The sequence below is a fragment of the Myxocyprinus asiaticus genome, chromosome 50 (genome assembly GCF_019703515.2).
Source record: "Myxocyprinus asiaticus isolate MX2 ecotype Aquarium Trade chromosome 50, UBuf_Myxa_2, whole genome shotgun sequence".
NCBI lineage: Eukaryota > Metazoa > Chordata > Actinopteri > Cypriniformes > Catostomidae > Myxocyprinus > Myxocyprinus asiaticus.
The window spans coordinates 4,058,582-4,072,589 of record NC_059393.1 but is presented as its reverse complement, the minus strand read 5'-3'; the positions used below and the strand labels follow the sequence as shown (position 1 = coordinate 4,072,589).

The 14,008-nt window shown below is 39.1% G+C and overlaps 1 protein-coding gene across 6 annotated transcripts in view; it reads right to left on the bottom strand.

Moving 5' to 3' along the window:
* LOC127438675 (ephrin type-B receptor 3-like) overlaps positions 1 to 14,008 on the bottom strand; it is a 73,817-nt gene that overhangs the window by 7,473 nt on the left and 52,336 nt on the right. The window contains exons 7-15 of one of the 6 annotated variants that reach the window (XM_051694416.1): positions 13,841 to 14,003; positions 13,554 to 13,662; positions 12,274 to 12,326; positions 11,451 to 11,672; positions 9,947 to 10,194; positions 8,900 to 9,115; positions 8,599 to 8,748; positions 8,323 to 8,516; positions 1,903 to 2,058 (exon numbers count right to left, since the gene is read on the bottom strand). In XM_051694416.1, coding sequence (XP_051550376.1) covers positions 1,903 to 2,058; positions 8,323 to 8,516; positions 8,599 to 8,748; positions 8,900 to 9,115; positions 9,947 to 10,194; positions 11,451 to 11,672; positions 12,274 to 12,326; positions 13,554 to 13,662; positions 13,841 to 14,003 — 1,511 coding nt within the window. The remainder of the gene's footprint in view (positions 1 to 1,902; positions 2,059 to 8,322; positions 8,517 to 8,598; positions 8,749 to 8,899; positions 9,116 to 9,946; positions 10,195 to 11,450; positions 11,673 to 12,273; positions 12,327 to 13,553; positions 13,663 to 13,840; positions 14,004 to 14,008) is intronic. The other 5 variants (XM_051694418.1, XM_051694417.1, XM_051694419.1 and 2 more) reach the window with 5 other exon arrangements.

Below are 14,008 nucleotides of genomic sequence, written 5' to 3'. Positions count from 1 at the left end.
CAGATACACCAAAAAATAAATAAACACACACATATATATATATATATATATATATATATATATATATATATATATATATATATATATATATGTGTAATAAATAAATAACTATACTGTATATACTTTTTATTTATTTATTTATTTAGAATTCATTTCATTCAAGTAATAAACTCTTGTGGGAATGTATCCAGGTGAGCAAATCCGTTAGCAAATTGTCGCTAGAATGTGCAAATAGAGCAGCCCCACCTTTTGGCTACCGAACTAAGTTAAGTTTGTGGTGCAAAGCCAGTTCCCAGACAGGAGGTAGGTCAATGTTTGGACAATTATTTACTAGGTTTTGCACCTTTGGATACCAGATGTTAAAGTTTGCATGCAATGTTTAGAAAGTGTTACTAGCTGAACTACAGACAAATAATAATATTTCATCACACGACTGCAGAACGATAATACGAAGACAAATGATATTAAAGACATTATAGAGATCTTAGACTGAAAAATAAATGAAATGAAAGTTTTTTTTTTCAGTAAAAATATCTAAACCTAAAAATAAAATAAATGTAAATTACATTTATTATACAGTGAAAAGTATACAGTATTAGTTAGTGAGTTAGTGAGGTCTATACTTACAACAATAAAAAAAATTAAAAAAAATTAAAAAAAATCCCACTTAAGTAAGAAAATCAATCTTAATTCAAAATATATTCTCTAAAAACATTATTTGGCAACACTTTATAATAAGGTTGTATTTGTTAACATTATTAAATGCATTAGGTACCATGAACTAACGATGAACAATATGTATTTACAGCATATATTTCTCTTGATTAATGTTAATTTATAAAAATACAACTGTTCATTGTTAGTTCATAATGCATTAACTAATGCTAATTAATTTAATTATAAAATGCTAATGAACACAATGTTATTGTTTTAAAGTGTTACAAATTAGTATTATTATTTTATTATCTGGCATAGTTTTGCTTCTCAAGTAAATTTAGCTTGTTTTAGGATGTTTAGATATTTTTACTAAAAATACAGATTAAGACAATTTGTTGCAATGTATTAAAGAGTAAAAAAAAAAAAAAAAAAAGAAAGAACCCTTTTGCATTGGTCAATGCAAGCTAATCTCTTCATTGGGTCATTGGGTTTTAGTTTACATAGGAACACTTGCAGCTATTTTTTTTTTTTTTTATCCCAGACACTTTCATTTACTTTGTTTTATTTTTTTTCTCCCGACAAGCGGTGGTGAGTACAATCACACTGACGTTCTTGAAGAGTGATGGCCCCCTTGTCAGCCCCTTCTCATCTCTACAAGTGCACGGCATTAGCAAAGTGATTTCACACAATGTAAATGTTTTTTCTCTCTTTTTTCCTCTGTTGGCCCCATCAAGGCAACAACATTGGATAAAACGAAAATAAATGGAGCCCATTAGGAGAATTACTAGTCATTAAAACCAGGGAAAAACCACTGACTGCTCCACCTGTCAAGATGGCATATTGAAACAAATTACCCCTGCCTCCATCCTTTATTACCCTTTAATGGGCGTGATGAATTTATGATTCTTTTTATTCGTTTATTTGATCCTAACTGCTCTCCTCACGTCTGTCTAGACATTCAACACACTGACAAATTGTGGATTTACTATTTAGACAATGACCATTGTAAGGTTTTTCATTAAATTAAAATAGTGAGATGAAAACACTAACCCTGTTTCTTGTATTCTAAATTAAGTTCTGTTTTACTTGTTTTTCTCAAGTCCACCAAAACTACAGTGGCCAGACGCCCCAATTTTAGGAAAAAATATCTAAAATATCCCATTCCCCCATCAGTCCCAGTTTCCTTAACTGGTCAACCTAAGCAAAACAAAAAGCCCAATTCTAGCCAGTAAAGCAGCCACTCACTCTGCGGTCATTTGGGCCACCAGGTCAAAAGAAGCAAATCCGGCATTGAGGAAGTTGTCTCTGTAGCGGCTCATCTTGACGGCATCCAGCCAGTCGCTCACAGTGGTGAAGGTGGTGTAGTCAGGTACACAGCGGTCAAGGAGCGGCTGGGAGGCCCTACAGAGAGAGAGAGAGAGGAGTGGAGATAAAAAGAGAGAGAGAGAGAGAGGGTTAGGTCACGCAAGGCCTCCACCACCGAAACCTCACCCCCAAACCCCCCACCACTACCACCACCATCACCTCTCTTGGCCTGTAGGGCCTCAACCTGCCACTGTGGCCTACTGGCTGGAGACATGCAGTGGCCAGCCCGAGAGAACTTTACTGGAAGTAGTGGGTGGTCCCAGAGACAGTTTAGCCGAGATGGACCACTGGTATTGAAATGAATGGGAAAATTGGAACGGGAAATGGAAGCAGAAAAGGAAGTCCTGCCTTGGAAAAGAGCCAATCGACTTTTAGATACAGACATCACCTGTCAGCCAAATCGAGAACGTGCATGTGCATTAGCTGAACCAGTCTGAAAAATATAATTTTTTTAAAGTGTGATCTGAGCTAAAGGTCCATTTATGATACCAGCATTCTCCGATTTGACTGCTGATTTTAAATATGTTCGTTGATTGTAATCTTGACCAACCGTTTTGGAGATTTCAGTCTTTCCCCATTCAAGTAGACCAGAGTTGTTCTTGTATGCCACTTGTTTACATAGAAACTAGCTGCCCAGCCTGCCCATCATTCAAAAGATGGCCGCAGAGTAGACTGACTTGCCTTGAAAGGGACTTTGGTGCTCCTATATCAGTACAATTACATGCACTTTAAATGTTTGCAAATTGGAAATTTGAAATACTCATCCCTTACAAAAATGTACTGCAATAAAACTGCAGTCTGATTGCAGTATTACTGCAATATATGTAGTAAAAAAGTGCAGTTTTGTGTAGTACAATGATGCTGTACTGCACAATGACAAACTGTACTGTACTTACAATGCCGTTTAACTGCAGTACTGATATAGTGCACTACAGTACAGTTGCAGGTCAGTGTAGTACTACTATAGTTCAGTGAATTGTATCTGCATTCCACACTGGCATAACATAGCAGTTCAGTGTAGTATAATTTCAAAACAATGCAGTAGAGCTGCAGTTTGTGTAGCTACACAAATACCACGTACTGTAAAGAAAATGTGGAAAATTTCGGGAAAAGTTAGGTTAGCGCAACCTCTCTTTTTCTATTTTTCTTCTACGAAAGAGATCCCACTCAGTGTGGTGGAGCGGGGACGTAACTTTATTAATGTGAATAATTTCCAACATTTCTACACAAGCACTTTACCATACATCTTGACAAAAAGTTACCGTACAGCACTTGACAGAGGTCAAAAAGGTTATCCAAAACAACTTTTGGATTTATTCCTGCTTTTAAACTCAGAGATGTGGATTCGGATGGAAATTAAATTACCACACGACCTTGGTGCTTGTTAAAAAACAGTAGGTAATTCGGCCAGTAATTTTCTTGCAGGTGGTGGGAGAAAAACACCAACATTTTGGATTCGAACGGCAATAAAATCACTGACTAGCCCCGGTAGAAGCTGGAAGTACCTTACATCCCCATGTAAAATTAGTGTCCGAATAGGGCTCAAGACGCAGTGCTTTTCATGTGATGTTCAAAGCAGAGCAAATCACGTGAATGTAACTTCACGATTGCTGTAGCAAAGTGGAGAGCCACAGCCTGTCAGACGATTAATACTGTGGAGGATGAGGGTTTAAGATATTTAATTTGCATTGCAATGAATATGCAACTTATGTGGACCACTGAGTACCTCCTACTTAGACTTTGGGAATGTTTTATGTTACTTGGTGGTATTTTAGTGCATTTCTATCTTTATACTGTGAAAGGCTTTGTTTGGAAAATATTAATAAAACATTAGTTTTGCATATTGTTTTTGTTTTGTTTTTTAAGTAGGAACTAAATGCATTTTGACAGGAAAAGAAGTATATATAGAGACATATTTTAGCATTTTCAAAATCTGATCAACTATGAAAAATCATGCGATTAATCTCGATTAAATATTTTAATCGACTGACAGCGCTAATGTTTATACATTTATACATTGCCAATGTCTTCCTGTTTACCTTATACTTTTATATTTGCTAGTGACTGTTCAATTTGAAATATCGTGTGGCTGACACTCAGGTGTCTTAATGGCCAGGCACATCTTTAATGCTTTTTAACCTTTTTAAATGTTTGAATGTCAATACATTGCTGATTAGAAATAACCTGCATTGTGATTGCATTCAAGTTTTAAAGAATTTAGGGAAGTACAGCAATGTATTATATGTAGGAATGCAGAGTGCAGTTCTAGGGAACAACAGCAGAACTGCAGTAAAAGTGTGGTAATTTGGACGAAGTATTTCTGCAGTTTCCAGTACTGTAGAACAAGTGTGGTAATTTGGATGAAGTATTTCTGCAGTTTCCAGTACTGTAGTACAAATGTGGTAATTTGGATGCAGTATTCCTGCAGTTTCCAGTACTGCAGTATAAGTGTGGTAATTTGGAGGCAGTATTCCTGCAGTTTCCAGTACTGCTACAAGTGTAGTAATTTGGAGGCAGTATTCCTGCAGTTTCCAGTACTGTAGTACAAGTGTGGTAATTTGTACACAGTATTCCTGCAGTTTCCAGTACTGCAGTACAAGTGTGGTAATTTGAACTAAGTATTTCTGCAGTTTCCAGTACTGTAGTACAAGTGTGGTAATTTGGATGCAGTATTCCTGCAGTTTCCAGTACTGCAGTACAAGTGTGGTAATTTGGAGGCAGTATTCCTGCAGTATCCAGTACTGCAGTACAAGTGTGTTAATTTGAACTAAGTATTTCTGCAGTTTCCAGTACTGCAGTACAAGTGTGGTAATTTGTACACAGTATTCCTACAGTTTCCAGTACTGCACTACAAGTGTGGTAATTTGGATGAAGTATTTCTGCAGTTTCCAGTACTGTAGTACAAGTGTGGTAATTGGATGCAGTATTCCTGCAGTTTCCAGTACTGCAGTACAAGTGTGGTAATTTGTACACAGTATTCCTGCAGTTTCCAGTACTGCAGTACAAGTGTGGTAATTTGGATGAAGTATTTCTGCAGTTTCCAGTACTGTAGTACAAGTGTGATAATTTGGATGCAGTATTCCTGCAGTTTCCAGTACTTCAGTACAAGTATGTTAATTTGAACTAAGTATTTCTGCAGTTTCCAGTACTGTAGTATAAGTGTGGTAACTGGATGCAGTATTCCTGCAGTTTCCAGTACTGCAGTACAAGTGTGGTAATTTGTACACAGTATTCCTGCAGTTTCCAGTACTGCAGTACAAGTGTGGTAATTTGTACACAGTATTCCTGCAGTTTCCAGTACTGCAGTACAAGTGTGTTAATTTGTACACAGTATTCCTGCAGTTTCCAGTACTGCAGTACAAGTGTGGTAATTTGTACACAGTATTCCTGCAGTTTCCAGTACTGCAGTACAAGTGTGGTAATTTGTACACAGTATTCCTGCAGTTTTCGGTGCTGTAGTACAAGTGTGGTAATTTGTACACAGTATTCCTGCAGTTTTTGGTCCTATACAGTGTTGCTTACACACTATGTGATTTACCCAAGTAATGTCTGTATGTGGTTAAGTAGGTAAATTGACATCCTTAATTGGTCCTGGTAAAACACTACTTTCAAAAAATAGTTGTTCTTACCCTTTACCCTAACCTTAGCCCTAACCCTTGCCCTAAAATCAGAGGGATATGATTCAGCCTGATCTCATAAAAATTATGAGACTGTGTCAACATTTTTGAAAAATCATATTACGTGGTTCTTGATACGTTACACTGAATTTTGAGGTGAAATTTCCACTGTGTGGCACTAATATCCACTTAAATGTTCTCCCAAACAGAAAAGGTTTTTAAGGTTAATACTCTATTGAGTTTAAAATCAACAAAACCTACTTTGCTACCCTAAACCTTAAACATAAACCTAACCAGTAGAGTCCTAAAAGCAAATGTTGATGAAAAAGGCAATTGCTGAAGCAATCACTTAATTTTGTGCTTGCGACACTTTTGCCTGACACATCGACTCATACCCCATAGTGCAACTAAATTTAATGTCAGACACAAAAGCAGCTGTGTTAATCCAGTTCAGACTAAATCCAACAGAGACCAGACCTAATTTATGCCTAGATCTGGCTCTTAATAACTCAACATTACATTCTGGGCAGTGGGGACAGGGAGGCAAAGTCTTGAGAGCAAAGACACTTCTGTCTGCAAGCTCTCTGCTCGGCTGAACCTGGCTGTCTTTTGATGGCATTAGATTAATTAACAATTAAAAGCAGAAGAGAAAAGTTAATAAGAGTGGAACAGTGGCTCTATTGAGGAGAAGGTCTATAGATGTATGGGAAGAGTGATTTTTAATAAGCTCCTGCCTTTAGGGCTGAAGGGTTTGTGGTCATTAACCTGGAAGGCAGCTTCTCTTAATGGAGCATTGTTAGAGCTGGCCAGACTCTTACATCTTAGAGAGATTGACTTTAAATGTAAACATAAAAGCCATATGAGGAAATTGAAAGTTAAAGGTCCAAAACTAAATTGCCCTCAACAGAAGATTGAGAGCAACTATTATTGTTTAGTAAGTGTAATTGTGGTATAGGACTGTTTATGTTTATTTAAAAAAAAGTGATTTCTGGGTTACTTCATTTAGCATTCCCTTTAATAACGGCCATTAATTATAAAATGGTTATCAGGAGTGGGCGATTGAGCATTATTATAAACTTGATCACCATGAAATATGATTTACATAAAGAGGGGAATCACATTTACATACTAAATGGAATTGTAGACGATAACTGCTTAAATTGTCTGGATTCAGTCAGATATACCAAATTAAAATGCTAGTTGTGTCACTTAATGTTGATTTTTAAAAGCCTGATTTGCAAATGGTTGTGTGTTTTCTAATTCGCCAAAACGATTAATATTGTCTAAATGAACATACGGGTTGCTCACAGGCCATAGATGCAGTATGTGTGAAACTGTCCCTGGTTAAGTAAAGGACTGAATCACATTGCATTAAATGTCACTCCTCTTTCATTAAGTTCTGCAGTTTGGGGGGGGGGGGGGGTCACCTCTCCATTTGTCCTTTTAAAATCCTGTTACTTGCTAATTAAAACCATTCCTATCTTTGTATTACATTAACTAATTACTCTTCCTCTATCCTCTGATCTTTGTGGATCAGACATAGTGGCTCCCTCAGTTCCTAGTTGTCATCAGCCCTCCTCCAGGATGTCCAGCCCAAAGGCAGACACCCTGAGGTGGGTCAATCCCCCGTCACTGCCCCCCTAGGGCTTCTGCTCCACACACAATCTCCTAACAATAACTGCCTGATTCATGAAAAATAAATAATAATAAAGAAATAAAAAAATCTAGAGCAAAAAACACTAGTCTAGAAGCAAATTGTGCTATTTAGTGACTGACATTTGTCATTGACAATCAGTTTGATTTATGGCTTATGTATCTCGAACAGAAAAGGATTCTGCAAGTGAACCAAAGCAATCATCTCTGCCAAAACAGTCAATAGCCTCTTGATGGTGCAATTAAACCAAATGTTTCATTGACTGAAGGTCATCTTAATTTCCATAATGTCAGAGTTTCTCAGTTTAGAATATTGTTCGTCAATTGAAAATGATCTGAAATCAATGATCTCCTAATACAAAGGCCTCTTTGACTTTGGCCTAATAAATTGACTTTGAAAGGGTGGAAAGAACCAGACTAAATAAGTCGTAAACAGAGAATTGTAGATATAGTTCACCTAAAAAATAAAAAAAAATAATTGAAGTCATTACTTCCTCTGTTTTATGGAACAAAATAAATTACAACATTATGGGCTCTATTTTCATGAATGCGCAAAATACACTTTTCGTGAAAGCGCTAATTCTATGTGCAATTTTTGTGCCAGTGCAAAGCGAAAGAGGGTGTGGGTGGGATCTGGAGTGTTTGCACTAACTGTGTGTGCACACAAACTGTGGTGTAGTCTGTTTAAATGAAGTGGCGCAAAGCACAATTTGCTTTTTTCCTAAGAAATAGATAATTGTGCCAAGACATTTCAAAAGCAGATCTGTTTTCAGTGCAAAATCCAAACTCCGTTCCTGCATTTTCAGTTTGGAGATTCCACCAGCAGAATGAACAACTTTTACAGTGCTTTAGCATTCTTTTTGAAGCATGAAAGCTTTGATTCCCATTTATTGTAGGTATATGGAAAAGAGTGACCACTACATTCTAAAAGTTAAGTACATGATGATAGAATGTTCATTTAAAACTGCTTGCTTATTAAAAATCTATCATTCTAACAAGCTAATATGCCTCAGTCCATGCGTGCACTTACCCAGAATGTGTGCTGGTGACCACCTTAAGGCTGGCAGCATTTCGGATAAGTTTGTCGAGGGTGTTGACGATCTGTGAGAACTTGGGTCTCAAGTTTCTTTCTTTCACCCAACAGTCTAGCATGAGTTGGTGCAAGGCAGTAGGGCAGTCCATGGGTGGAGGCAGCCGATAGTCCTGCTCCACTGCGTTGATCACCTGTGGAAGGAAGATTGATAGTTTGATGTTAGTCTATGCACAGGTGAGGATAATTAAGAAAAAGTAAAAAGACAAGACTCACGTCTTGGTTGCTCATGTCCCAGTATGGGCGCTCGCCGTATGACATCACCTCCCACATGACAATACCATAGCTCCAAACGTCACTGGCTGAAGTGAATTTCCTGTAAGCAATAGCTTCAGGGGCTGTCCAGCGAATAGGGATCTTTCCTCCCTACAGATACAAGATGAAAGTGATTTATTTTTTTAACCACATTTGAGAGTTGGCAATTGATATTTGCTCCTAAAAATGAAAAAAATATAAATATTTAAAAGCCCAGATTGCTTTAAATATTAATGGACCAAGAAGTGATTTGAATGCTGACCAATGAGCTGGTATAGGTCGGGTCTGTTGGATCATCCTCCAAAAAGCGAGAAAGGCCAAAATCAGACACCTTACACACCAGGTTGCTGTTGACCAGGATGTTACGAGCAGCCAGGTCACGGTGCACATAGTTCATGTCGGACAGATATTTCATGCCAGCTGCAATTCCTCTCAACATACCGACCAGCTGGATGACTGTGAACTGGCCGTCATTTAGCTGTTTGAGAGAGAGACGAGATGTCACAGACTCATTCATAACAGTATCGTCCCTCAATGCTGTCAACGTGTTTTCAGCGTTCCAGGATGTAACTCATCAGCCTGCTGATTCATTTCTGAATGTCACAGTTAGCAGCTACGCTATCTTTCATAGCCATTCAGAGAGTTTAGGATGATGTTTCAATGGGTTAAGGAAAAGTATGTCTTTTAATTAAAAAGATGGAGGCAGGAATTTGTGCTAGATTGCAGCGAGGATGGGATATAATTATCGAACAATTTCATGAAGTATATCACTTTCTGTAAAGTATTACTTGCATTTCTACAAATGTTGCGTGAAAAGAATACAAGTACAGACCTTAAATGAATAGTTCACCCCAAAATGAAAATTCTGTCACCATTTACTCACCCTCAAGAAAGTCAAATGTGTTAGGAAGGTAAATCATGACATAATTTTTGGGTGAACTATCCTTTTAATATTTGCATTTATTTATTTATGTTAAAATATTATCTCTGAGCCCAAAATATGCAGAGACAACTATACATAAGCCATTTGAACATTGATTCCCCCCAAAAGCGTAAATACTTAGGCTCTGCAGCGCTATCAATATATTGCTCTATTTGTCTGAGCATCCTGACATAACAACAATGGCTCAACCCTGTGCCTGAGTTTCTACACCAATGGAAGTGTTTGGGAAGCCTGTTTGAAAGCAATCAATATTATGCAATTCCATTTGGTGACATGAGTGGTGCCAAAATTACACACTTTACTTACTTAACTTTAATTACTATGCCTTTAAAGACAAAAATCATTATGGTAGTAGGCATCTCTCACCCGGAGAAAGGAATCCAGCGCTCCGTTCTCCATGAACTCAGTTACAATCATAACTGGCCGGCTCTTGGTCACCACCCCTTCCAAACGAATAATGTTGGGATGATCAAACTGGCCCATAATGCTGGCCTCGCTCAAGAAGTCTCTCCTCTGGCGTTCGGTGTAGCCTGCCTTCAACGTCTTGATGGCCACAATGATCTCACGCCGTCCAGGGAGCTTGAGCCGCCCACGGCACACCTCTCCAAACTCTCCTGCATGAGTGGTGGACAGACAAGAAAGAGGAAGAAAGGGTGGAGTGGAAAGAGAGGAGAGGGAAGAGTGGTGGAATGTGGGAGAGAAAGGGGAGAAGGACAGTTACTGGTTAGAATCAAGGAGCCAAGGGAAGGCGGGGGGAGACAGCAATAGAAGCCAGGGCTAAAGGTGGAGCTATTGGAGTGTGTCCAGAGAAGGGGTGGGGGTGGCCAGGAATGCTTCAGAGACAAAAGCTCTGGGAGGGTTGCAGGGGGTTGGGGTTTAGAAAAGTAAATAGGAAGAGTAATGTGAAAAGGGCAGGAAGGGGGAATGTTAGGGTCTTGGGGTAGTGAGGGTAGTAGGGCTAGAAGTAGGTGAGGACAGAAGCTTGGGAGGGCTGTACGACTTGCGCCTGGAGTCTAGACCAACGTGTGAGAGTGCAACAGAGACAAAGGTTTAAGAGGGGTTGGGGAAGGACATGTAGGTGTTCATCACTTTAAAAGCTAGGAAGCAATGGGTTCAGATAGCAGCTCTGAATGTTAAAGCCTTGCTTGTTGTATTCTGGTATAGGACTCCTCAACTCCGTTCCATTACAACATGGGTTTAAGTCCTACTGAACAAGAATCCTACAATCCTACATTTGTTCTTGGCTCCTAAAATGCTTAGCTTCTAAGACATTTTTGAACCAAACTGTTATGAATAGTATTAAGATCAAGCTGAAACTGACAAAACAAAGGGGAGTTGTATTGGGGGCAGGAAGGAGCCATGGAAGGAGAGGTTAAAGGCCAGGATATACTTTGTTTTTCCACGTGCCATTCCATCTCGCACTTGGTTCCAGCATTCAGCCTTTCAAAGTATACTCTTGACCGTGACCTTGTATGGAGACGTTTGATGCATGTGCACTACTTTTAGCACAGACAATGGCAGGCTTGTGTGCTGATGACGTTTAAAGACACGGACTGCTCACGTGTAAAAAACTATGTTGCAAGCATACAGTTTGCGCCTTCTGTGCTAATGACAGAATTTGTACCGGCATGCAGAAAACTGAAGTATACTTTGGCCGTAACAGGTCAAGAGGACAATATTTTGTCCGGGAGGTACCATCAACCTTAGGGTAGGCTTGGTAAGTGGACAGAGGTCAGTAGCAGGAATAGTAGCTCTATAGTTAGCTCTAAAGAAAACCTCAGGAGCTCCCTCTTGTAAGTAAAGCTGTTAGAGATGTTGGTAAGTTGCTAGGGGGTCGGGTTTTCGATGCGGGATGAGGGGATTCAAGTACCGCTTGGAGTGAAGTCCTCTAAAGGTATGGCCTGGGTGTGCCTAGCTGTCTTCCCCCTGTTGCTCAGGAGCTTGTGTTGTTGGTTACCTGCGCCGATGACCTCCTCGATTTTCACGCAGGAAACGTCAATCTCTTTGGCGAACTCGTGGACGGCCTCATTAGGGTCCTCGTATGTGAAGGGGTCAATGTAGACCTTCATTCCCGGAGTGACTATAGGGGATTCAATAGTGTGAATAGCCATATGAATCACACTGCTTTAATACGCCACTGTATCTTAACCATACATTAGGGCAGTTCACACCAAACACATTTTTGCATCCATATGGACTGTTTTCAATTATTTTTCTATTTAAACATGCACAAGATGGACAAAATTGACGGTTGTGCCGTACCATGCCTCAAGAAGAAGTGCCACATTTTTTTAGAAGATATTTCAAGTAAAAGTAATATTTTGAGACAACTGAATTCATTTCCATATGTGTCTAACTTTTTTCAATGCAAGAACACACTTAGTCTTAACAGCCCCAAATTATTGTGATCACATGTGCCTGCTGAAAAGACCAGTTTAGACAAGCATGAATTTCCGTGCTGTCCAGGTTGGTTTGCTGGTGGTTTAGCTGGTGGACCAGCATTGCCATGCAGTTCAACAGCAGAACTTAGTTGGTAAAGCTTGTTGTCCAAGGAAGTTTTGCTTATTTAGCTAGCTAAAAAGCCAGGTGGGTACACCATCAAACCAGCATCCAAAACTGAATATGCTGGTTTCTTCAGCAGGAGTAGTGTATACAAAGTCAGAATATGGCAAGTTAAATCTTTAGAAACTTACTGTATTGTTGCAGTTTCTCTGTGTATTCTGATTCTGAGCCATTGCGTTGCTTCCTGTATAGCAAAGATAATAAACTCAGTCACAAGAGGTTGATGATGTCCTAATAATAATAATTTAGCAGAGTAGGCATTTTGAAAGGGACCTGCATTTTTCCCTGTCAGCTCCTTCAGGGACACATTAAGGTTGATTAAAGGAGGGGACAGATATGAAAATTAACAGAACAACAGTTTCAGCCTCAAGAGACGCAGGTCACTTCAGTTGACTGGACATTACATGTCAAATCTGCATAAAAACAACAGAGGAAGGCCTAAAACAACAGCGACTGTCTTAGCTTCTGTGCTCCCGTTAAATGTGCAAGAATCTTTGCTCTCAAATTATTCATTATTCCACATAATTCACTATCCTCTCCTAATTCCTTCCTCCACACTTTCTCCACTATCAGTCTATTAAATGCAGTGCAATTTCAACAAACCCAACCCCCCTCCTGGAACATGTTAATGTGGTCCCTTTGTTGTCTAACTAGTAACCGGGCCAATAATACCCGCTGGTAATTTGTATCTCATTTCCAATTCAAACGCAGTTTTGCAATATGCCAAGGCCTACATTTTTTAAATTGCAGACAAGTTAAGATACCAAGACGCTGTGCTGATTAGAAAGAAATAGAGTGGAAATTGAGAATTTCTGAATGATAAGGGTTTAAATACACAGCTACCTTGCCCTCAACTATGGCAATGGGACGGTGGCCAGAAGATGAAGAGTTCCAGTGCCACTGATCGACAAACTGCAGGATTGCAATGTAGGGCACATGTAAATCTGAGGCTAATGGCTACAATTTACATAAATGATGGCCCGGAATGAATCTGCTTAAAAGTGCCTGACACTGCATCCATTTTCTTTTCTATGGGTTCTCAAATACAGAGGCTAAATCTAGGGGAAAGAAAGCATCATGGGTGACTACATTACATTTAATATACTATGCAGTGCCCTTGAAATGCATTGGACAAATATTGGACACATTTTGTACACTTAAGTTAAAATTAAAAATGCATAATGTTAGATTTCACTAGCCAACTCTAACCAAACTGCTAACTTGAAAATAAATGGCAATTAAAAGCAAAGACATTTATACATTTTGTGGTATTTGTGGTAACTTTATAAGCAATAGTGCTGTTTCATAGATATATTTTGGCTTATTCCCTCTACATTAGGTGAAATCCATAAAAAAAAAAAAAAAAAAGAAAAATTACTTAAGTAGGTCAATTAAAGGTTGAACTCTGTACCTGAGGCAGACTATGGCAATGACAACAACAACAATGATGAAGACCAGCCCAGCCGTGAGAGAGCCCACAATGAGAGGCAACTGCTCCTGTAGACTCTTGTCTGAGTCGGCTGTGTGCATGTAAAAAATCCATATAGATACCATAAGACACATTCAGGATAAGGGAATAGAATTGCTCAGATCTATTTATAACATCTTGCGCTTCCACTTTGATTAGTATGGATGCTTGATATGCTTTGAAAAGACACTGTAATGTGCTAAAATTCAAATATAGGGTATTTTACATACCCTGGTGGTTGGTGCTAAAGTCGGCAGGGCTGCTGTAGCGGCCATACCCTGCAACCGTTCGGGCTCGAACCTGCACCACATATGACGTGCCAGGTTTTAAACCCTCAATGCGTGCAGAGCTACGCTGGGCTGTCATGGTGTGGGCAATAGCTTCTCCCTGGTCCTGTG